This window comes from Lactuca virosa, chromosome 5 (genome assembly GCF_052849685.1).
Source record: "Lactuca virosa cultivar CGN04683 chromosome 5, Lactuca_virosa_CGN04683_v6, whole genome shotgun sequence".
NCBI lineage: Eukaryota > Viridiplantae > Streptophyta > Magnoliopsida > Asterales > Asteraceae > Lactuca > Lactuca virosa.
Window position 1 is genome coordinate 184,049,558 of NC_136430.1, and position 21,186 is coordinate 184,070,743.

Here is a 21,186-nt window from a genome sequence, read left to right on the forward strand (position 1 = left end):
CAAAATGCTTTAATTTCAAGTGCATGGAGAAAATAATTCAGTGGAAATATCAGGTCCCCAAAAATATGTATGTTAAGGATCATAGCAATATCTAACCTATAATATATCAACATACTTACCTTTTTACACTTAATAAAAACATAGTTTCTGGTTCTTTTCCTATAACAACAAGGTACAGCATATTGAACGGATTTACAAAGCTTTGTATGATTGCACCAATGGGGGTTATGGTAAATTGATATATACCATAAAAGAAATAATCAATTAATTAGGAAAGGATATGTGATTAGTAGTTAAAAAGGGTGTAGATAGAATGCGAATATATGATAAAATGCGTAATATCAACAAAAGAAACGGCAACATAGGAAATTAAAATGTGTAATATCAACAAAAGAAACGGCAACATAGGAAATTTTCTTTAATACGGATTTATAATGGAACTAAAACATTAAGTAAATCAATTAATTACAAAACACAACAAATTGACATCTAGATTTTTTTATAATAATAAAAACAACAACAAATTTATATGTGGCATATTGAAGTAGAAATTGACAAGTGATAAAAATAGGTTTTATTTATTAGAATAGATGTTCCATGTAAAAACTGCAAACATTAAACTCCCAATACCAAATATTCACAACCAAATAATCGGTTTTAACAAAAGTGCATATTGGCGATAGCTTCAATGTCTGCTTTGGTTATGGTAACACCCTCCCATACGACATTATTAATCTCCTTGATTCTTTCCTCAATCTCCAACATGTGAATCTTATGATCAATTCCCTTGTCCCATAACTTGTTAGCCTGTTGAGAGTAAATTATCAAATTTAGTTAACAAAAGCCAAGAAAATTAAAATAAGATAAGATATATACCTTTTTAAAGTCCTTATCACCAAATGCATCCATGTCCTCTTTTGTTTTTAGCATAACCTCTTTCATCCATTTAAGCTCTTTTAGAAGCTCAAGGTAGGTTAGACCTACTAGTCCTTCTTCATCGTCACCAACAAATGAACCGGCTTCATCGATTAAATCAATAGCCTTTCCGGGATGAAAGCGGTTACTATATATGGATATATACATGAAAAAGAAAAGTATTATATGAGTAGTTTATGTTTGTTGAAGTTGTAATAATTAACCAATGATAATATATATGCACTAGATAGATAGATTGACATATATACCTTATCGAGTCACAGGACATATTACAAGCAGCTTCTAATGCTTCATAAGTGTAACGGACCTTGTGGTGATTCTTATACCTTCCAAGATGCCAAAATAAAATACTTAAGGTTTCATCAAATGTTGGATCGGGCACTTTTACAGGCTGGAATAGTTTCTCAAATGTTGGGTCCTTCTCAATGAGTTTTTGGTACTCATCGGGGGTTGTTGCTCCAATACACTACAAGAAAAACAAAAATACGTACAAAAAATATTTCAAGTTTTATTATTACATATGGAATCGAATTTCTTTGAATCGTGAAATCTGTTAAACATGAAATTTGAAGGAGTGTCCATTTGGCAACCAAACATATCATGTGTAGTTCATCTCTAGCAAGTATCATATAATGCTTACATTAGGTCTTACTTACCTGTAATTCACCTCTAACAAGAGCTTGCTTCAAGATGTTAGCAACACCAATAGGCCCCTCTACTCCAATTCCTGTATGGATCTCTTCAATAAAGAGAATAATTTCACCACTTTCCTTGATTTCCTCAATTAGCTTCTTTAGTTTCTCCTGCCTCTCTCCATGACCAAATTGACGCATGTTTACACTAATCACCTGAAAAACAAGATCGTAAATTTCAAATGACCCTTTTATCTAAAAAGAAAAAGTAACACAAAAATGAAACTTCAAACTCTCTTCACTAAAATCTTGTGTTCACAACCCTTCTCCCAACGCAAGACCCATCATACTGTCTCATATTATTACTTGCATAAATTCATGTAATGGAATACGAAAGCAAGAATAAAGAATTTTCTATGCATTTATCGACTAAAGTGTACATGCATAGTTACTAAAAAGCCCATGAGCATAACTAACTATAACTAACTGAATACTTACAACACACCTTCTTATCCTTGAGACAATCTGGAACGTTATTATAGTATGAAATACTTTCGGCGAGGCTTTCTACAATAGATGTCTTTCTAACATCATGTTCTCCAACAAGGCATGGGTTGTTTTTTGTAAGCCTTCCCAAAATTTCAGTAACTCTTTTTATTTCTGATTGTGATTGCCTTCGAAGAAGAACATCCAGCTTTCCCTGAAAAATGTAATAAACTAATTCTAACAGAAACACACTTCAATGGTAAATCACATGCATATATATATATATATATATATATATATATATATATATATATTGGACACAAGTTACCTCTTTTGCTAGCTTTGTTAAGTCAATACCATATTCCTCATGAATTGGCATCTTGTTGTCAAAGATCAAATCATTAACAGCTTTTGGACTCTCAACCATTTCCATCACCTACTCAAAGAGTTCAAGATTTCACATAAAGGGTCTTTTTTTTTTTCATACGAAATATATGTTAAGTTGTTAACTTGGACACCTAGACTTGCCTTTGTGCCAATGTCATTTAGGGATACACCTAACTTCCTAAGAACATGATTTACACCTCCATCCACACGAAGCAACCCAAGAAGCAAATGCTCGGATCCAATATAATTACGACCTGAAAAAATAAAAATAAAGCCATAGTACTAATTAAATTAAATTAACTTTATTAACGTTTCGACAACAAAAATATTGTTTTAGCGTTAATTAATTACCAAGTTGTTGGGCCTCCTCTTGTGAGGATTCTAATACATGTTTTGCACGTGGTGTAAATGGAATGACATCGCATACATTTCCACTACCACTTCCGATTATTTCTTCTACCTCAGGACGTGCATCTTTTAAAAAAATCCCTATTGATTTGAAGACCTTTGCTGATATGTCAACGTCTTCTTCATTAGATACTTTGTTGAAGTCGCCAATAAGACCTAATAAAATTACCTCTGCACCCACGAAATTGTGTCCAGGTTGTCTTGCCTCCTCTTGTGCAAACTTAATAACTTTTTTAGCGTCCTCTGTAAAGGGTATTGTCTAAATCATGGACATTTCTCTCCTAACTGAGGTATGGAAATCATCGCTTCTGTTGACCATGGTGTCTAAACCAGAGAAAGTCGTAGCTTTCGTTAATGGAGGAGTTTGTAAGGTGCACATCATCTTGACTTGTCTTTTTGTATTTCCAGATTGCTTTGAATGGATCTTGCTTTTATTGGAAACTGCCCAAGGAAAGGTGGAAGATTGCACCAGAGCCCCTTGCATGATTGCAACTGAAGAATTCTGCAAATAATACATTTTATATTATTATATAATAATTACGTGTCATACTTTCTCTAGTATTTTAGGATAATGTAGATACTTGCAATAGTTCCCTCAATAAATAATATGCGTATAGTAAGAAGAAAGTGTAATGCATAACCAATCACTTCGCAACTTGGCATGGAATAAAACATAGGAATCTATCTCACAATAAATAGAAGTTTGGTTTTAAAAAGCGTAATATTACATACACATAATCATATACATACAGTAAGTCAGCAACAAACTATACAAGATATTAGATATATATACAATTATAAAGTTAAACTTCAACATTGATCATGCAGACATGCAATATAAAGTCATAAGCATACCACTTTAACTATTAAAACTGATAAGTGAATCAGTGATCACATGATTATATACATTGATAATTTGATACATGTACATTTTACAATTATACATATTACATACAATCATACAGCTATACATTATACGATTATAAATATTATAAGTTCTAATGTTTTAGTCATTTGTAGCAGTTAAAACGGAACAAAAAGAGCCTTAAAATGATATGAAAATTTGAAAACAGAACATAGAAATTTTTTTTGTGAAAATAACCATTTTTGCCTTTTTGGTCACTTTGGTCATTTTCATTATTTTTGCTAATTACATATTCTAATGTTTTGATCATTTGTAGCACTTAAAACCGAACAAAAAAGAACCTTACAATGATATGAAATTTTGAAATTGTCAACGATTTAAAACTGAACCAAAAAAAAAAAAAAAAAAAAAAAACTCTTACAAAAAGAAGTATAATTTTCTTTGGTAAAAATTTACAGTTTTGACCTTTTCGGTTAATTTGGCCATTTGGACCACTTAAAAATAAACAGAAAAAAAAAAGAACGTTATATATGAAACACTCAAACAGAAAGTAGAGTTTTATTTAGTTAAAATGACCATTTTGACCTTTTTTGGTCAATTTGGTAATTTTCACCATTTTTGCTAATGTTTTGATTATTTGTAGCACTTAAATCCGAACAAAAAATAAACCTTATAATGACATGAAATTTTGAAAATAGAAAGTATAAAGGATTTTTTGTGAAAATAACTATTTTTACCTTTTTAGTCAATTTGGTCATTTTGACGGCTTAAAACTGAACAAAAAAGAAATAAATAAGTTAAATAAACAAAAAGGAGTTATAAAAGATTTAAAGAAATTAAATAATATTTAAAAAAAATTATGTAACCTAAAAAGAAATATATTTTAGGTGAGGGATTAAAAGGGGTAACTTTAGAAACTTAAAATTATAAGTTCTTGGTTTTGAGGGCCGTTTTTATCATTATGAGAAAGTTAAGGGGTAAAAGTGAAAACCCTGTCAATCTTCATATCCCGGATGTATCCCTGGATGACTAAAAATTCCCCCACCAGTTGGGGGGTTGTTTGTAGTTGATTTAAAAGTGGAGATGGATCATATTTGTTAAGAAAATCTTATAACAAATATAAGTTTGTTTTGGTAAAAATTTACAGTTTAGACCTTGTTTGTTATTTGAACCACTTAAAAAAAATAAAAAATAAAAAAAAACTTATACCAATATCAAAACACTGAAACAGAAATTAAAATGACCATTTTGACATTTTTGGTCAAATGGGTCATTCTTACCATTTTTTTCTCCAGTTATGTGTATCCTAATTGTGTGTCATACTGTCATTACATACAAACAAATACATAGGTAACATGAACAGTCAAATTACTAAAATGCCCTTGATCTGTATATGTTTAACAACCATCTTATGTTTTTACTTTTGTATGAATTTATTGAGCAATATGCTGATTTTTTCCTTTTATCAAAACTTAGAAAAAGTACAAAGATGGAACTCTAAAAAAATCACCTCCAAACTGATTAACAATGCTTGAATGAAACGGACTTGAAACAGAAGCTTTAACATGTAACATGTAAAGAAAAATAAACCATAAAAACATCAAACTGAAAAAATAACCAAACATTAAAACTACACTAACCTTATTAATATTGATGAACCCTAGTTGTATGAAATCGACCAGAAACAAAATCATTTGACGTGAATTTAAAGATTAAAATTCGTTTATATAGTCTCATTATCGGATTCAAAATTAGATAAGATTTGAATCGTGATTTACTGGGATTAAGTTGAGGAGTTGAAGATAATTTATTTCCTGATTTTATGGGATCTATACCATCTAGTATAATTGATATATATCATATTTTAACAGTAAATTGATATATTGCGGGAAAAGAAAGTATACGATGAAGAATAATTGATTTATTTCCTGATTTTGTTGTTATAAAATATAATAACCATTTTTAAAACAACTTATATTTTTGTGTAAAAATGTTTATTACTTATACCGTCACAAAATAGAGTTTTTTTTCAAAAAAAAATATTTGAACTTCTAAAATAAATAAAAAAAATAAAATATACATAAAGTCACCATTCATTCAAGTCAAAATTTCTCCTAAAAAGTAAAATTTATTAGCTTATACGGTCACAAAATAGAGTTTTTTAAAAAGAGTATTTGAACTTCTAAAATAAATAAAAGAATAAAATATACATAGTGACCAATCAATTTAAGTCAAAATTTCTCCTAAAGAGTAAAATCTTGCATTAGAAATTTGCATCAAACTCATAATTATTACACAAAAAACATCTCAAAAGAAAAACACCACATCGATGCTAAATCAAAATTCCAATCAACACAAAAAACACAAACACCTCACACACGTCGTTGTTTCCTTAGCCTACACCCATTATGTGGCTTTCTAGTCGTATCCTCAATATACACAATCGGATTCCTATCAGATCTTGAATGCGTATACCCATCTCTAAACCCCAAAATCGCCAACTTCTTCCTCTTAAAAAAAGTAAACCCATTAACCTTCACAACAACCGATTTCAACCCCATACTTTTCGCCACGCGTCCCACATGTTCAGCCGTCGCTTCAGCCGCATATTTCGAAACCTTGGGCCCGCCTTTCATTTCCGCCAAACATCCCGCACTCGCCCCCATTTTCTTATTCCCTTTCGAATCGGTCACAGTCACAAACGTGTTGTTTCTCATTAGTTTGATGTGGACAATATCCGCATTTTGCTCGCTTCCAGTTGAAGGATTGTCTTTCATTATTCCTCGGACAAAGTTCATGTCACGAGTGCCCCGATTGAACCGAAGCGGTTCAATCGGGGGTTGACGGTCTGAGCCGGAGAATCTCCGGCTCAGACCGTCAAAGTAGCCACCACCACCGGCTCGGTTAGGGTTGACCAGGGGTTGTTGATTTGAAGTGTTGGGGAATCCGGTGGGGCCTGTGGTGGGGCCTCTCTCGAACTCCTTTTGGGTGATGGAATGAATTGGACTTGTGAATTTTAACGAATTTGGTTGTGAAAGTTTTAATTTTGTTGCTAAATTAGTTAAGAATCTAGGCATGGTGTTGTCGAGAATAGAGTCCCTGCAAAATAACATGTATTTTGTAAATGCAATAAATAGGAATGTACTTTCATTATACACATAAATGAAAATATGTTGTTATTTCTTGATATTAGCCCAATAAGAAACAAAAAAGAAATAGCAATTAAAAAATACAGCTTTTAAGTCTAAATGCAAGAAATAGTAATGTACTTTCATTGATTTATTTATTTATTATAACATCCTACTTTCACTCCTTCATAGCACAATGCTATAATTAGGTAGATTTTCCAAAAAAATGCCTAAAGAACAAAATAATTGAAAATACAATGTCGTAATTAAAAAAAATTGAAAATATGATGCTATAATACACAAATAAATGAAACTACATAGTTATTTCTTGCATTTAGCATTAACACATATTTGTAAAAACCTAACTCCGTTTTATATCCATACAAAATTTGTAAGAGATTACAATAGTTTGAAGTTTTTAAAGAATAAATGTAGCAAATTTAATGAGATACCGAAAAAATAAAAGGTTGAAAGTTTCATGGGACACAAAATCTTTATTCCTCTAGTTTACTACAACAAAACCTTGAAATAATATTCGCATAAAAAACTCTCCAAATTAGGCTCATTTGGCTTATAATATAAAAATTTAAGGTTAAATACAAGAAATAACAATATGCCTTTATTGATTTGTTTAATATACCATGAGATTTTTGTTTCTTCCTATTACAACATGGTAGTTTGAAAAAATCTATCCAATCATAAAAGTGTCATCCAAGTACAAAATAATTTCACTGCTATAGTTGAGTAGATTTTACAAAAAGTAACGTTACAATAAAATAAAGTTGGAAGTGCATAATAAAAAATGATTTTATAGAATATAATGTCTTGTATCTGTTTGTTATAGTTCTAATAACATCTGAGTATAGATTCAAACACATTTGATGGGGAAGAGGTATGTAGAGCAGCTATATACACATTACTAATCATCCAAATACAAGTAATCAACAAAATAACAATTGAATACACAAAATTCCCAAATTCATAAGCGTACTGATCTTTCAAACAGTTGGCAAAGTAAAAAAAAAATTAAAAAATTAAAAGCATTTAGAGCTTATACACACAATGACAATACTTAGCAATGGGAGCAGCCAACGAACAACAGCTAATTAGATGAAAGGTATTTAGGGTTTACAAAATAAAAACATGAAATTAGGTTAAACTTACTTGAGAGTTGATATTAGAGAGGCGAAAGGCGAGCGTGAGAGTCAGTGATTGCACATAGATGATAGATCGAACGTGAAGAGACCGAGACTGAGAGAGATCGACGAAAGAGCTCCGATTGAGAGATGGTAACGGGAGAGAAGAGAAGCGATAGGCGTAACTCCACTCGTAACGCTTTCTTTTTTGGTAACTTGGGCCAAAAGCCCAAAAGCACCGGGGCCCTATGCATAAATTATTAAATTATATTTTGGCCCAAATTCTATATATAATATCTTTCATACACATTCATAGAGTTGTATATCGCAGTCCCAGACCAGTCTTAAGTCGGTCTCGAAACGGTCCGATTTTTGAGGTCGACTTCGGAACGGTCCGGTTTATTTTCAAATCGGTCCCGTTCGGTCTTTTTTTGATCCGGTCTTTTTTCGGACTGGTCTTTTTTTAGACCGGTCTTTTTCGGTCTCGACTCTCGGTCTTTCTGTGCGCCTTTTTCGGATCGATTTATGGGTTTTTTTGTTCGATTTCAATATTTTTCGATTCTTTTGTTTTGGTTTCGAGTTTTTTCCATTAGCAAATATGAGATTATCACCAAAATGATAAATTAAGATTTATTAAAAATGATAATTTAAATTTAATAAAAAAATGAAATAAAGTAGATAGTTTGTGACTAAAATTTGTATAATTAACACAAAAATTATATATTTATAAAGTTTGGTTACCGGTCTTTTTTTCCAGACCAGTCTCGTTCGGTCTCGGAACGATCCAGTCTGGGACAGTCTCGAGCTCGTCATTTTTCGGTCCGGTCTCGTTTTAAACCGGTTCGGTCTCAGTCTTTTTTTGGGTCTGATATGAGACCAGTCTTTTTGTGCAAGTCTACACATTTATCTAGACTGTTTTGGACTGGGCCAGTCTTGGAAATGGATCGGTTCGTGTCCATTCGTAATATGGTATTGTATTTTTGGAACCGGTCTTGGAACAATCATGTCTTTTTATGGACCAATGTCGGTCTCGAGAGGTTTTCTTCTTGTTCTGGACTTTTTTCAAACCAGTCTTGTTGGGATTATTCTCGGTCTTTTTCGGTTAACACAGAAATGTTGTGTGTATATATTTTGGCTTTCGGTCGTTTTTTAGACTGATATCGGGTCGGTGTCGGAACTAGACCGATTCATTTTTTGATATCGGGTCGGCTTCGGTTTGAGACCTAATTTCATGTTTTTATTTTGATAGTTTCTACCATATGTGTGACAACCCGAGAATTTCTACCTCGTAAGTCAATCCAATCAACCAAAAGTCAGACTTGTTTCTATCACCTTTTAGCCTTGTTAAGGGTCATTTTAATGAGTTCTAAGCCTAGTACACTCAAGGATTGTGTGTTAGGAAGTATTAACTTGAGTTCTATGAGTTGCAATCAAGATGGAATCACCATCAAAATGAGTTCACAGTCGTGAACCCTCACTTGGCCGTGAACTACTCTTATATATAAGAGATTGGTCCATTTTCTCTTCATTTCTCATCCCTTGGCCGTGAACCCTTAAGTCTCTCTCAAGTATCATCCATAAACATTTCAATCTTTCACTCTTAAAACACCCCTTTCCTTAGATACTCCATAGAAGCTTACTAGGATCTTCAAACACTAGCCAAATCACAAAGATCTTCAAGTGTTCTTCACCATTTTGAGCCGTGAACCACTCATCTTTGGGCCGTGAACATCAAGTTGGGCCGTGAACCACTCATCTTTGGGCCATGAACCATCATCTTGGGTCGTGAACCACCCATCATTTGGGTCGTGAACCTTGTTGGGTCGTGAACACTTCATGTGTTCTTGGGCCGTGATCACACCATAGAGCCATGAACACTCCTTCAACCTCCTAACTTTCTTCTAACACTCTTTTGGTGAGTTATTCTTGCATCCTAGGTTGTTTCCCAATATCTTTTGTAGTTAGATTTGCTAATTACATGCCTATATGTATCAATATATGTCATTTAGGACTTGTTTGTGTCTCGGGACTTCATTCGTGGAACTTATCATCCTTACTCGAATCTTCAATTGAATCACCCACATAAGGTGAGTTCATACCCCTATAATCAATCTTTTAAATGTTTTAAATGCTTTTAAGGGGGGAATACAAGTTGAACACAATATTATTGTGTTAAGATTTACCTGTGATAACCATCACTTTTAAAGATTTCTTATGCTTTTGTAAGTGATCAAATCAATTCAAAAACTCTTTTAAGTTATGTTACTTTGTTGTTTATAAAACTCCGTTGTTTTAAAGTACAAGTATAACTCAGTAGATAATCGAGTCTTTTCTACAAATCAGAGACAGTTCAAAACAAACATACTAGCAAACTATAATAGGTATAGTTTAGGGGTTCAGAACATATAATAACAAGAACAGAAAGGAACAAACAATAACAAGAACAGAAAGGAACATACAATAACAAGAACAGAAAGGAACATACATCCTTTTACAAGAACAAGATAACATTAATGTGAAACCACTACTTCACGACATATCAATATACTTGTTATGTCGCGTTTTGTAACCAGAGTCTCCTGGAGGGAGAACGGGCATTGTGAGTATAGATCTATACGGGACTGACAATCACACATCCCAAATGTTAGCTACAGTCTGGCAGGCAAGCCAAAGGGTGACAAATGTCACATACTTTCGACGCCAGCAGGTCGTCGTGTTAAACACTCGTCAATCAGTATGGTTATAACCACATCACATTTTAACCTTAATTAACAAACTGGTTTTAAGGTAGTTAGTACTTCAGTAGTTACTTTATACAACATTACTGAATACTTTCATTTTCCCATTACATTCATATAATGATATTCTCACATAAAAGGTAATGTAAACTATTTTCTAGTAAAGATAGTCTTAAACTTGGGAAAACATACATTATTACAAAAGACAAACAAACAGAACAGTCGGGTCTTGGTACATTCAGTTAGAAGGGGGCCTATAATGCTAACTTTATGATTCCTTAGTGGATACATTAGGGATATATATTAATAGGATCCGACAGACAGTAGGATGTGTGCTTTCCGCTTCATTTCCTGTTCCTTGTTTGGTTGTGGGCTTAGAGCAGATTCACACAGCCTACTATCTATTCGATCTCAGCTATATATATATATATATATATATATATATATATATATATATATATATATATATATATACCAAGTGATCATAAGGAGTATCAGGTATGGGTCAGGTCATAGTATACAAATTCAATATACCGTTTTCTAGTACAAAAACATACTTTTCAGATAGAACATTAAGTAGGCTAAACTAGAGACTCATCCGTAAAAGGGTTTGATAAACATTATTAAACCAGTATAACTTAAAGGACCTTTAGTGGTTAATTCTATAATACCTTAGTTTATACATCAGGGTTATATATAATTAATATCCGACAAGCAATTGGATGTGTGTTTTCCGCCTTACTTCTTGTTCCTTGTTTGGTTGTGGGCTTAGGACAGATTCACCCATTTAACTGTCCGTTCGATATTAGGTTATATATAACTAGTATAAACTAAGTGATTATAGAAGGAACTATTGTGGTTACCATTTTTACTAAAGAAAATATATGATTTTCTTAAAGAACGTTTTCACCAAATATAAAGAACTATTACAGTTAACTCCGTAAGTACCAAATGAATACGCCAGAGTTATATAAAATGAAGATCTAACAAACAATGGGATGTGTGCTTTCCGCCTTACTTCCTGTTCCTTGTTTGGTTGTGGGTTTAGGGCAGATTCACACAATCGATTGTCTGTTTACTCTAGATTGTATATAACTCGTATCCATTTAATACTCATAGAAGGGATTGTAGAGTCATTTTTACTTATCTTTCACCACATCAGAAAATATAGGATTTTTTGGAGGAACAAGCGAACTTTTCTAAAGAACTTACAGTTTACTTTCATAACTAAAATACTTATGAACTCACCAGCTTAAATGCTGATCTACTCTTTCAAAATAACTTGTATTCTCAGGAAACTAGTAGACAGGTACGCGCTCTGAGATTCAGAAGATGGAGTATAGTAGCTTCATGTCTTGTTTTGTTATATACTTTTGGAGTCAATCTTTTGTGAATCACATACTTTGTAAACACTTTAATATTAATGCAATGGTTGTTTGTTACTTCGATTACTATGATGCATGTGTTGTGATACTACATATGACGTCCTCCGCCCCCGAACGTTTCCGCCGTTCCGGTTTGGGGGTGTGACAATATGACTCTAGATTCTATTAGGGATGAGCAGTTTATACAAAATCCTGATTTCATACCGAAACAGGTACCGAATTTAAAAATATGGGATGATACTCGGTACTCCAAAATCATGAAATTTGGGATTCGGTACCATCGGAACCGGTACTAGTACCGAAAATCTGTACCATTCCCGGTACCGATACCAATAACGTTAATTACGTACGATACTTAGGATTGAATTTAGATCGAACTCGGTATTTGAAAAATCAGAACCGATACTGGTTGGTACCGGTTCCGTCCCACGATCATCCTTAGATTTTTAAAAGAGAGGAAAAAATAGAACAAAACTAGATAATTTGTCTACTAAAATAGTATTGTGTAATGTCCACCCTTTATGTAGTGAATTGTATTCTTGTGTGTCCCAATTCTAGTTATAGTTATAGTTGATGAGTGAATTGTATTCTTGTGTGTCCCGATTCTAGTTATAGTTATAGTTGTTGATGATACTTGTTATAAGACCATTCTCATGGCGATTAAAAGTTTGGTTCGTTGTGCAAAACAATTAAAAAGAAATTAAATAATCACAAAAACCCAACAATGGTTTGGTCCACCAAACATATAGTTGAACTTTCTCCCTCTCTCTGTCACTTGTTTATTTCTTAATTTTCCTTTTAATTTAGGTTTTTAATATATGTACTTTATCAATAATTAAATGATATATTTATAATATAAATAAATAAAATATATTAAAATTTGTAGAAAACAATTATCTACAAAACGATATCACTATTGATATATTTTTCTGATATTTTTATTAATATATTTTTATATAGTATATTGGATTGGATTTGATTGGATAAAGTTGCTAATGGGTGTAAATTTTCCAGATACTTTGATTGTATATGTAGAAGAGATAAAAATTAATTTTTTAATAGATAGTTGAGTTTATTTTGGTTGTGAATAGAAATAGTTTAATGTGGCTTTGGTTGTCGACAAAAATGAGAGCTTTGTATATGATATGTGTGATATGCTTATCCTATGACAAGAAAATATAGAAATACATATGATAGTGACAAAGTAAATGACCTAAACAAAAAGAAAATCATATGGCGCTTATGGCTCAACCTCACTTTTGAAAAATGTTGTCTGATTCCTTGCTAAGCAATGTGATCGATATCAATGAGAGGTGTTGGATCTTCTCAATGTTGCAAATCAATCATTTAGAATGCCAATGAAACCCTTTAACGACATGTTAATTAGATCCATAAACTAAAATCTTACATTAAACTCCTTAATATGTTTTGGTGAGTCGGCTATGCTTACCAAACTAATTTTAATATCTTGATGCAATCGAGGAATGTTTCATTTGTTTAATATGAAGGAAATAGTGTGACCACAAAAACCTTAGAAATGTAAAATTAAAAAAATAAAGTGAATTGCTTAATGAACCGTTAACATTCTTTACAATGGCTATTGTCTTTTTTCTTTTTATTGTTTGTTGTGTTACTTTCTAAGCTCGGCAAACAATAAGCAAAAATAATAGCGGCAATTCCTTGGCATAAACTTACAAGTTTTGATAATAGCATACTTGAGAAATTCAAAAGGAAAAGATAAATGAGAACAAATATGTAAAAAATAGGACTTAATGTAAAAATCTACTATCCCCATTTTTTCTATGAAGTGTTGTTTCTTCATTAAGTAAAACAGAAAGATCCATATTTATAACTTAACAATAACATACTAAATCCATTAAATAAAAAAGAAACAACACCTAAACAAGTAAACCCTAAACACAAGTTTTCATAAACCAAAAGATTATCAAACAAATTTAGAAAGGCGATCAAGGGCAACAACAAGATTGCTAAGGCAAACGATCAACTTATCACCATTGATTCTAGTCAACTCCTCATTAGATCCACCATTGATTAAATCTTGTTTCACAATAGCTTCGATTAACTCTGCATTTTCTCTAAGATTTTCAGCCATGATTTGTTCTTGATCCTCATGGTTGATTTCTTCGGGCCTTGAGATTATATTCAAAGTGTTGTTTGTTGGTATTGAACTGTATTCCTCCACTTTCCTCTCTTCGGTTTTGAGGGGTTTCTTTGACTTTGGTGTCTCTTCTATGGTGCGTTTTTGAGGCATTATCTTTGATCTTTGTTTCTTTGAAGCTTCAAGGAAACAAAATAAGGGCAAAATGTAAAAAGTTTGGACTAAATGGGGAAAATCTCATTTCCCTGAATTACCAACAGGCTTGTTTAGTTGCAGATTAGTATGCAAAATTGGAGCAAAATCAGTTCAAATTTAGAATTCAGTGAGCTACAAATACATTTTAGAAGCTCAAACTGAAGATCCCAATGGGGATTATAAAAAAGAAGAATTAATTTAAAGAGCTAAGACGAATGGCAACATAACAAAACCTAATCCTTTTTTAATTTAGTTAGAATTCATACGAACTTTCTGGTGATTTGAGTGAGGCGGATATTCCCAATTTTCATCATCATAACATAACTGAATAGGAATCGATTCGACATTCAAAGTTGAAGCCCAATTACTTAATGGAAAAGCTATGAAATGTATAAATTACATACCAGATTGAAGAAAGGAAGCAAGAACAGGCTCCGGCAGCGCCTCAGGATCACTATCGGGATCCGTATCATATCCACCTTCGTAGTCCCTCACGTACCATTCAATCACCTTAAACAACTCCGAATTGAAACTCACCTTTTTGGATCCAGACTGTTTGATTTTCTTGTAATCGGAGAGCAAAGAGTCCCACTTCCTACGACACTGGTTCAGGTTGCGATTCACGCCCAACGCGTTGCAATTCTCGACGATGATCTTCCATTTCTGGAAGGAAGCGAGGGTGTCGCCGCAATCAGCTTCCACCGCAGAGACCTCGTTGACCAGAATTAGGGATTCCTCCACGGTCCAATCGGGCGCCACCTTCGACCGAGTACGGAGGGCACCAACGCCGTCGTGCTCCATGGTATTGGTATGGTGGTATGGTGAGTGTGATGTTAGATTACGCGATAGAGATGCGTTGGATATCATATTTATATTCTCGTGTTTTTAAGAACCATATCGAATGTAAAAATAAAATGGGGATGTAGCTCAAATGGTAGAGCGCTCGCTTTGCATGCGAGAGGCACGGGGTTCGATCCCCCGCATCTCCAAATTTGACTTTTTGCATTTTTGTAAACGACAATAATCAATTAGAAGTAATAGTCTGTAACTAACTAAACTACGAATAATATAGTAATTTTTTTATTTAAAAATTGATTATTATAAGGGAAAATAACTTAATCACTAACTATTTGGTATATTCACATCTAGATAATATTTTTTTTTTCTCATTTATCCAACAAACTTGTTTCATATGTTCACAAATACACATTATTACCGACAAGCACAAGTTTTAGCCGGTTACATCGATTGAGGTCAACTAAAACGTATTATGTGGATTCGTACGTGGCTATTACACCCCTTTTTCACTTAATTAGGGTTCGTCTGCTCCAAAAACACTTCGATTAACAGTTTGGGAGAAATCGATACAACAAATCGAAGATTATGGTTTGCAATTGAAGGTTCGAGTTGAAGTCGACTGTAAGAAGGCATCCCAATCTTCTACAGGTATGTATGCACCTATAGATTTTCATTATAAGGGGATATTTGTGCCAAAGTCGTTGGTATACTTGGACCAGGTAAAAAAACTGTTCGTGAAGTGGATTTTGGTGGATTTACGTATCACTACTAGAAAACAATCCTTTAATGACACGCGAACAATGGCACACATTGATTTACGATACATATTTTTTGTGTGTCCTAAAAATAATGTCATCTTTCCAAAGTTTGAAGATAGAGGACACGCATTTGTGCGTGCCCTAAAATTAGTTTCCAACAAAATTACAAACAGGGAGGGCGCCTATCTTAAATGTGTGTCATGTAAAAGTTTTGTTTTATAAAAAAAAAATCATGAACGCGCTTTAGGTTTTTTTAATAGCGGGGGAAATGAAATCCCAAAAAACTACCCCCCCCCCCTTGTTCTTTCTCCCCTTTTCGCCTATGGAATCAACCCCTCTACCCTCTACCGATGCCTCCAAGGTATCTTCTTCTTCTTGTCTTTGCCTTCTCTTTATTCTCTTTCTTTTTATTATACTTCTTCTTCCTTCTTGTTTGTTCATATTTCCCAAACATATGTTCCATAAAACTAATTATACGTGCTTCATGTGCAAATTAGAAGATCAACATTTGTAAAGCATATCTATAATGATGAAATGCCCAAATCAGAAGAAAAAATAAGTCACAGGAAGGAAGAAAACTGATTAGTAACAACTTTTTAATTTTTATGTTGTTGGTATGGATTTAAATCTCAGTATTAAGAAGTAAGAACTGATTTGTCGATTTCTGATTTCTCTCTAAATATGATTTTCTGCTTTTAAAATTTCTTAGTTAACAGTCGAATACATAGATCCCAAAGTGTTTATGAGTCGAGTTCTAATTTCAAAATAGTCTAATTTCAGTAATGTGAAGTTTTGGTTTCTTTAATTATTGACTTCTGGTCTTGTAGACTGTGATTATGTTCTGGTTAAGTTATTGTTCTAATGTTCTAGGCATCAATTATTTCTCTGTGGATGATATACAATTATACAATCTGATTTGTGGTATATTTTAGAGATACTATCTGATTATGTAATTCTGATTTTGAAGATATACAATGCATGTATTTCTGCTTTATGAAAAGAGAAGACCAGAGGCCTTTTGTATGTATTTTTTTTATCTAACCAATTCCTGATTCCAACAGTCACATTATGATATTTGTATTCTGATTTCTCATTCATCACCTCTCGTAGTGTTAATTTGATATTTGAGTTGGAGTTTGGAGATTTGTGTGTCTTGCATGCATCATCAACTTCTCTTTTCTTTGCCATTTCCTCATTGTTTTGGGCTTCCAGTTTATCGACCTTCTTTTTAATGGCTTCTTTCCTTACCTTATCCTCTCCCTCTCTCTCTCTCTCTCTCTCTCTCTCTCTCTCTCTCTCTCTCTCTCTGTTTCAAGTCAAAACCCGACCGACCTACAACTACTACATGGACTCCCACATTCTCCACAAGTGCTTCAACCATTTTCTTTAGCACTATACTCGATTGATTGATGTATTCGGATTGTGTTGGGTTTAATTCTGACTTTAGTCAAAAGTGGTGCCCGTTTCTTTGGGAAATAAGTGGGCCAACATGTTTTATCTGTTGATTAATATGACTAGGTAAAAGAATAAGGCCTAAATGGGTGCAAATTTCAAGAGCATATGGACAACTTTGTTTCCTGCTTTTTAGCCTAGTAGATAGATGACTAGAAGTAGTATTTAAGAGTTGTTTATTTCTTTGTTTAGATGTATAAGAAAGTTGTTATCGTCATCAATTTCAGATTTAAGATCCCGTTCTATGTTTCTTACCAATTCTAGATAGGAGATGATATAATTATTGAATTATGATTTTGATTGATTTGAACATTGCATATGCAGCTACATCAATCAAATGCAACCACCGCTAACATTAGGATCTGCTAGCATTTTAAATCTATAGAAAGAATGTGAAACCAAATACGATAACATAATCAATCAACAAGCACAAGCGGAAAGCCAAATCCAATTCCCGTCACCTAAGGAAATAGTGTTTCCGGTTCTGGTTCCAGTAAGAGGTTTAAGGTTTGTTGGGTTATTAATGTGTTGTGTCAAATGTTTTGTAGTCTCATTTATTTCAGGTTGGGCCTGTCCTTCCGTGATTATTACTTTCTAGGGTTAGGCTATAAATATTGCATGCATGTAACATTAGGTTTTAACAATTGTATCGCCCTACCAGCTCTTACAGAGATGTAACATCCATATTTCCAGGCATGACAATTTGAGTATTTCTTTTTGAGTTATGAGGAGGGACTCGACGAGTTGACGCCTAGAATCGTCGAGTAGGATCGCGATTTGCTGACTGGATTAATGCAGGGACTCGACGAGTCGATGGGTGGACTCGACGAGTCCGCGCTGTGGACAGAAACCCTAAATCTTTGGGCCTGTGCCCTATTTAAGGGTCCTTATAGCCCTCATTTGCGGCTACCAGTCCAGAGAGAGAAACCCTAGAGAGCTTGGGCGAGTTGTGTGTGAGAGCAAGCCATTTTAATCCTTTTTGGTGTTGTTTTGCAAAGAAGAAGGTGTTTCCAGCTAGAGGAGGTCAAGAGGATTGCTAATTCGTGGTTTTCAAGCTTGGATATGCAGTATTGAGGTAGCAAATCGAACTCTCCTTCTGTTTTGGTTAAGATCTATGAATCTAGGGTTTTCTATACCCTTTTTATGGCTTGAATTGATGAGTTTATGGTCCCTCTATGTGATTAGACTTTAGATCTGGACCCATAAAGGTCCAGAGAGCATTACCCACCTTGCTTTATGAAGTGTTATGGAAGGAATGAACTTAGGTTGCCATTTTTGGGGCTATTTTTTCAAAAGGACCCATATATGTGTTGCATGAGTGTAAAGGTTTCACCTTTACGTGATTAGTGGGTATGGAAAGGTCAGAACTATAGATTAGAGAAGCGGATCTGACCTCAGAAGGTCATTTGAGTGTTGCCATGGACGCTACTCGCCGAGTTCATAAGTGGACTCGACGAGTCGAGTCGAGGTTGCCCCGCGATTCGTGACAGGTGTAACCCGTCGAGTGAAAGGATGACTCGACGTGCCAAGTGAGGCTAGAAGGATTCAGAGGACCCGCATGGACTCGCTGAGTCGCCCATGTGCACTCGACGAGTCGGGTCAAAGTTTGACCGTTGACTTCAGTTGACCTTAAGGTTTTTGGTCAAGCTGATCCAGGAGAGTTCAGGGAGGGGTAGAATGACCTTCTACCCAATCTTTAGAGATGAGACTATGAGAGGGTATTGATCAGGAATCTTATTTGTATGATAGGAGGAGGCTAGGTCGGGACGTCAAGCACGAGAGTTTATCCGACTTCGTACGAGGTGAGTCTTCTCACTATACTGTACCTGGAAGGGTACCTATGTGTGACCAGAAGGTCTTGTATGCTATGAGATGTATGTGCTATATGCTGTTATGTGATATATATGTGTTATGTATGTTATGTATGATAAGGACCGGAAGGTCAAGATGTTATGGACCGGAAGGTCAAGATGACATGGACCGAAAGGTCAGGAGGTCACGGACCGGAATGTCGATACGGGTAGGACCGGAAGGTCTACCGGGATTCGGGACGGAAGTCCCCTGAGACACTTGGGTCGGAAGATCCTACAGAGTTATGGCATGGAAAGGCGTATGTGTTGTATGTGGTATATTGGGGAACTCACTAAGCATTTATGCTTACAATTGCTGTGTTATGTGTTTCAGGTACTAGCGAGGGTCGCGGGAAGGCGCCGGCATGATCCGTACACACTCATAGAGATTATGTTTTGAGATTCTAGGATTTGTTTGTTATGATGATATTGGATATAGTTTGTTTGATATCATTTTTGATGATTGAAAATATGATTTAAAAATGAAAAATTGTTTTGAAAATTTACGTTGTTATAAGTTGGTATCAAAGCCTTGGTTTGAGTGATTCGAATGCACCTTCGGGCGTATCTGAACTCAAACTGAGGATTTTAGAAAGTTTTTCATAAAAGGAACAATTTTTCTAAAAGAGTAAAAGACTTTGAGGAAAGCAGAAAGGAGCAGTGTGTACGATCAGCCAACGCCCGAACGGTGATTTCCCAAAATACCCTTACATTATGTATTATGAGATATGATATGATATGCTATGCATGCTAGAGTAGGCTAGGTATTCATATTAGGACTAGAGTGGCCTGATTTGTGATGCCTTAGCCTAGGAGATTACTGCTGCTATGTGATGCTTCGAGAGTGAGTAGGTAGCAGTGAGGAGCTTATGAGAGGTCTACCGAAGGGTAGCCTATGCTTAGCGAGGTGTAGAGTACTTGTGATCTGGGATCCTAGGAGGAGGACTTGGGATGAATACTGATGCGGTGTGAAAGGTGGTATAGGGCCCGTACTACTGGAAACACCGGATCAGTGAACAGTCCAAGTAAGAATCCTTAGGGTACTAAGGAACAAGTAGGGTTGGGTGATCGAGTGCGAGTATACTCGATCGAGTCTCTGGTATCTTTGTTTTGTGTTTCAGAGACATCATGGTTGGTACACCACACACACCAGAGAGCAGCAGTGTTAGCGATGATGAGATTCGCCGTATGATTCATGACGAGATGACCGTGGCGATCCGGAAGGCTAATCCGGAGGATTTTAAGTAGCGGATTGAGAAGTGATGACATGGTTCAAGTACCATGATAAGTAGTGGATTGAGAAGTGATGACATGGTTCAAGTACCATGATAAGTAGCGGATTGAGAAGTGATGTCATGGTTCGAGTACCATGATAAGTAGCGGATTGAGAAGTGATGACATGGTTCGAGTACCATGATAAGTAGAGGATTAAGAAGTGACGTCATGGTTCGAGTACCATGAGTTGTAGCAAGTCGAGAGGTGATGTCATGGTTCGAGTGCCATGATGTGAGGTGGAATGAGAAGAGGGAACATGGTTCGAGTACCAGGATTCGTAGAAGATTAAGAGGAGATAACATGGTGCAGGTACCATGATTCATAGCAGATCGAGAGGTGGCCACGCGGTTTGAGTACCATGGCATGTGGCGGTTAGTATTTCTGGTTCTACCGGTTATTCCGTGGGGATTGTCTAGACTGAGATCAGAGGTGAATGAGTATGGGGCCAGAAGGCCTTGATGAACAAGTTTTAGTGGAGCATCCCTTGAAAAAGGAAATCGAGTGAGCTCCGAGGGATTGTGGGTGATATGCCAGTTGGAGTCGCAAGACTCATAGATGAGTAGGGATGGTGTATTATGGGAGAATACGGTCTGGGCTGGGCAACCGACCGATAGTGGAGAGGTCACTTTCTGTGACCC

The 21,186-nt window shown here is 34.9% G+C and overlaps 2 protein-coding genes, 1 non-coding gene and 1 pseudogene across 3 annotated transcripts; 1 reads left to right on the top strand and 3 right to left on the bottom strand.

Annotated features, from left to right (window-relative positions):
• Positions 1 to 657: 657 nt before the first annotated feature.
• LOC145112119 (chaperone protein ClpC, chloroplastic-like) lies at positions 658 to 3,333 on the bottom strand (annotated as a pseudogene).
• A 1,122-nt stretch (positions 3,334 to 4,455) lies between these two features.
• On the bottom strand, positions 4,456 to 6,791 carry NFD3 (Ribosomal L18p/L5e family protein). Its single transcript, XM_079048331.1, has 4 exons — positions 6,154 to 6,791; positions 5,225 to 5,319; positions 5,051 to 5,101; positions 4,456 to 4,487 (listed from the first exon to the last, which is right to left on the bottom strand). Exons 1-4 carry the CDS (start codon positions 6,789 to 6,791, stop codon positions 4,456 to 4,458), a joined length of 816 nt encoding a protein of 271 aa, XP_078904457.1.
• Positions 6,792 to 13,946: 7,155 nt separating this feature from the next.
• On the bottom strand, positions 13,947 to 15,259 carry LOC145112235 (uncharacterized). Its single transcript, XM_079048426.1, has 2 exons — positions 14,820 to 15,259; positions 13,947 to 14,399 (listed from the first exon to the last, which is right to left on the bottom strand). Exons 1-2 carry the CDS (start codon positions 15,214 to 15,216, stop codon positions 14,047 to 14,049), a joined length of 750 nt encoding a protein of 249 aa, XP_078904552.1. The 5' UTR covers positions 15,217 to 15,259; the 3' UTR covers positions 13,947 to 14,046.
• A 72-nt stretch (positions 15,260 to 15,331) lies between these two features.
• Positions 15,332 to 15,404, top strand: TRNAA-UGC (transfer RNA alanine (anticodon UGC)). The gene has a single exon. It is a non-coding gene; the product is annotated as a tRNA-Ala (tRNA).
• Positions 15,405 to 21,186: the final 5,782 nt, after the last annotated feature.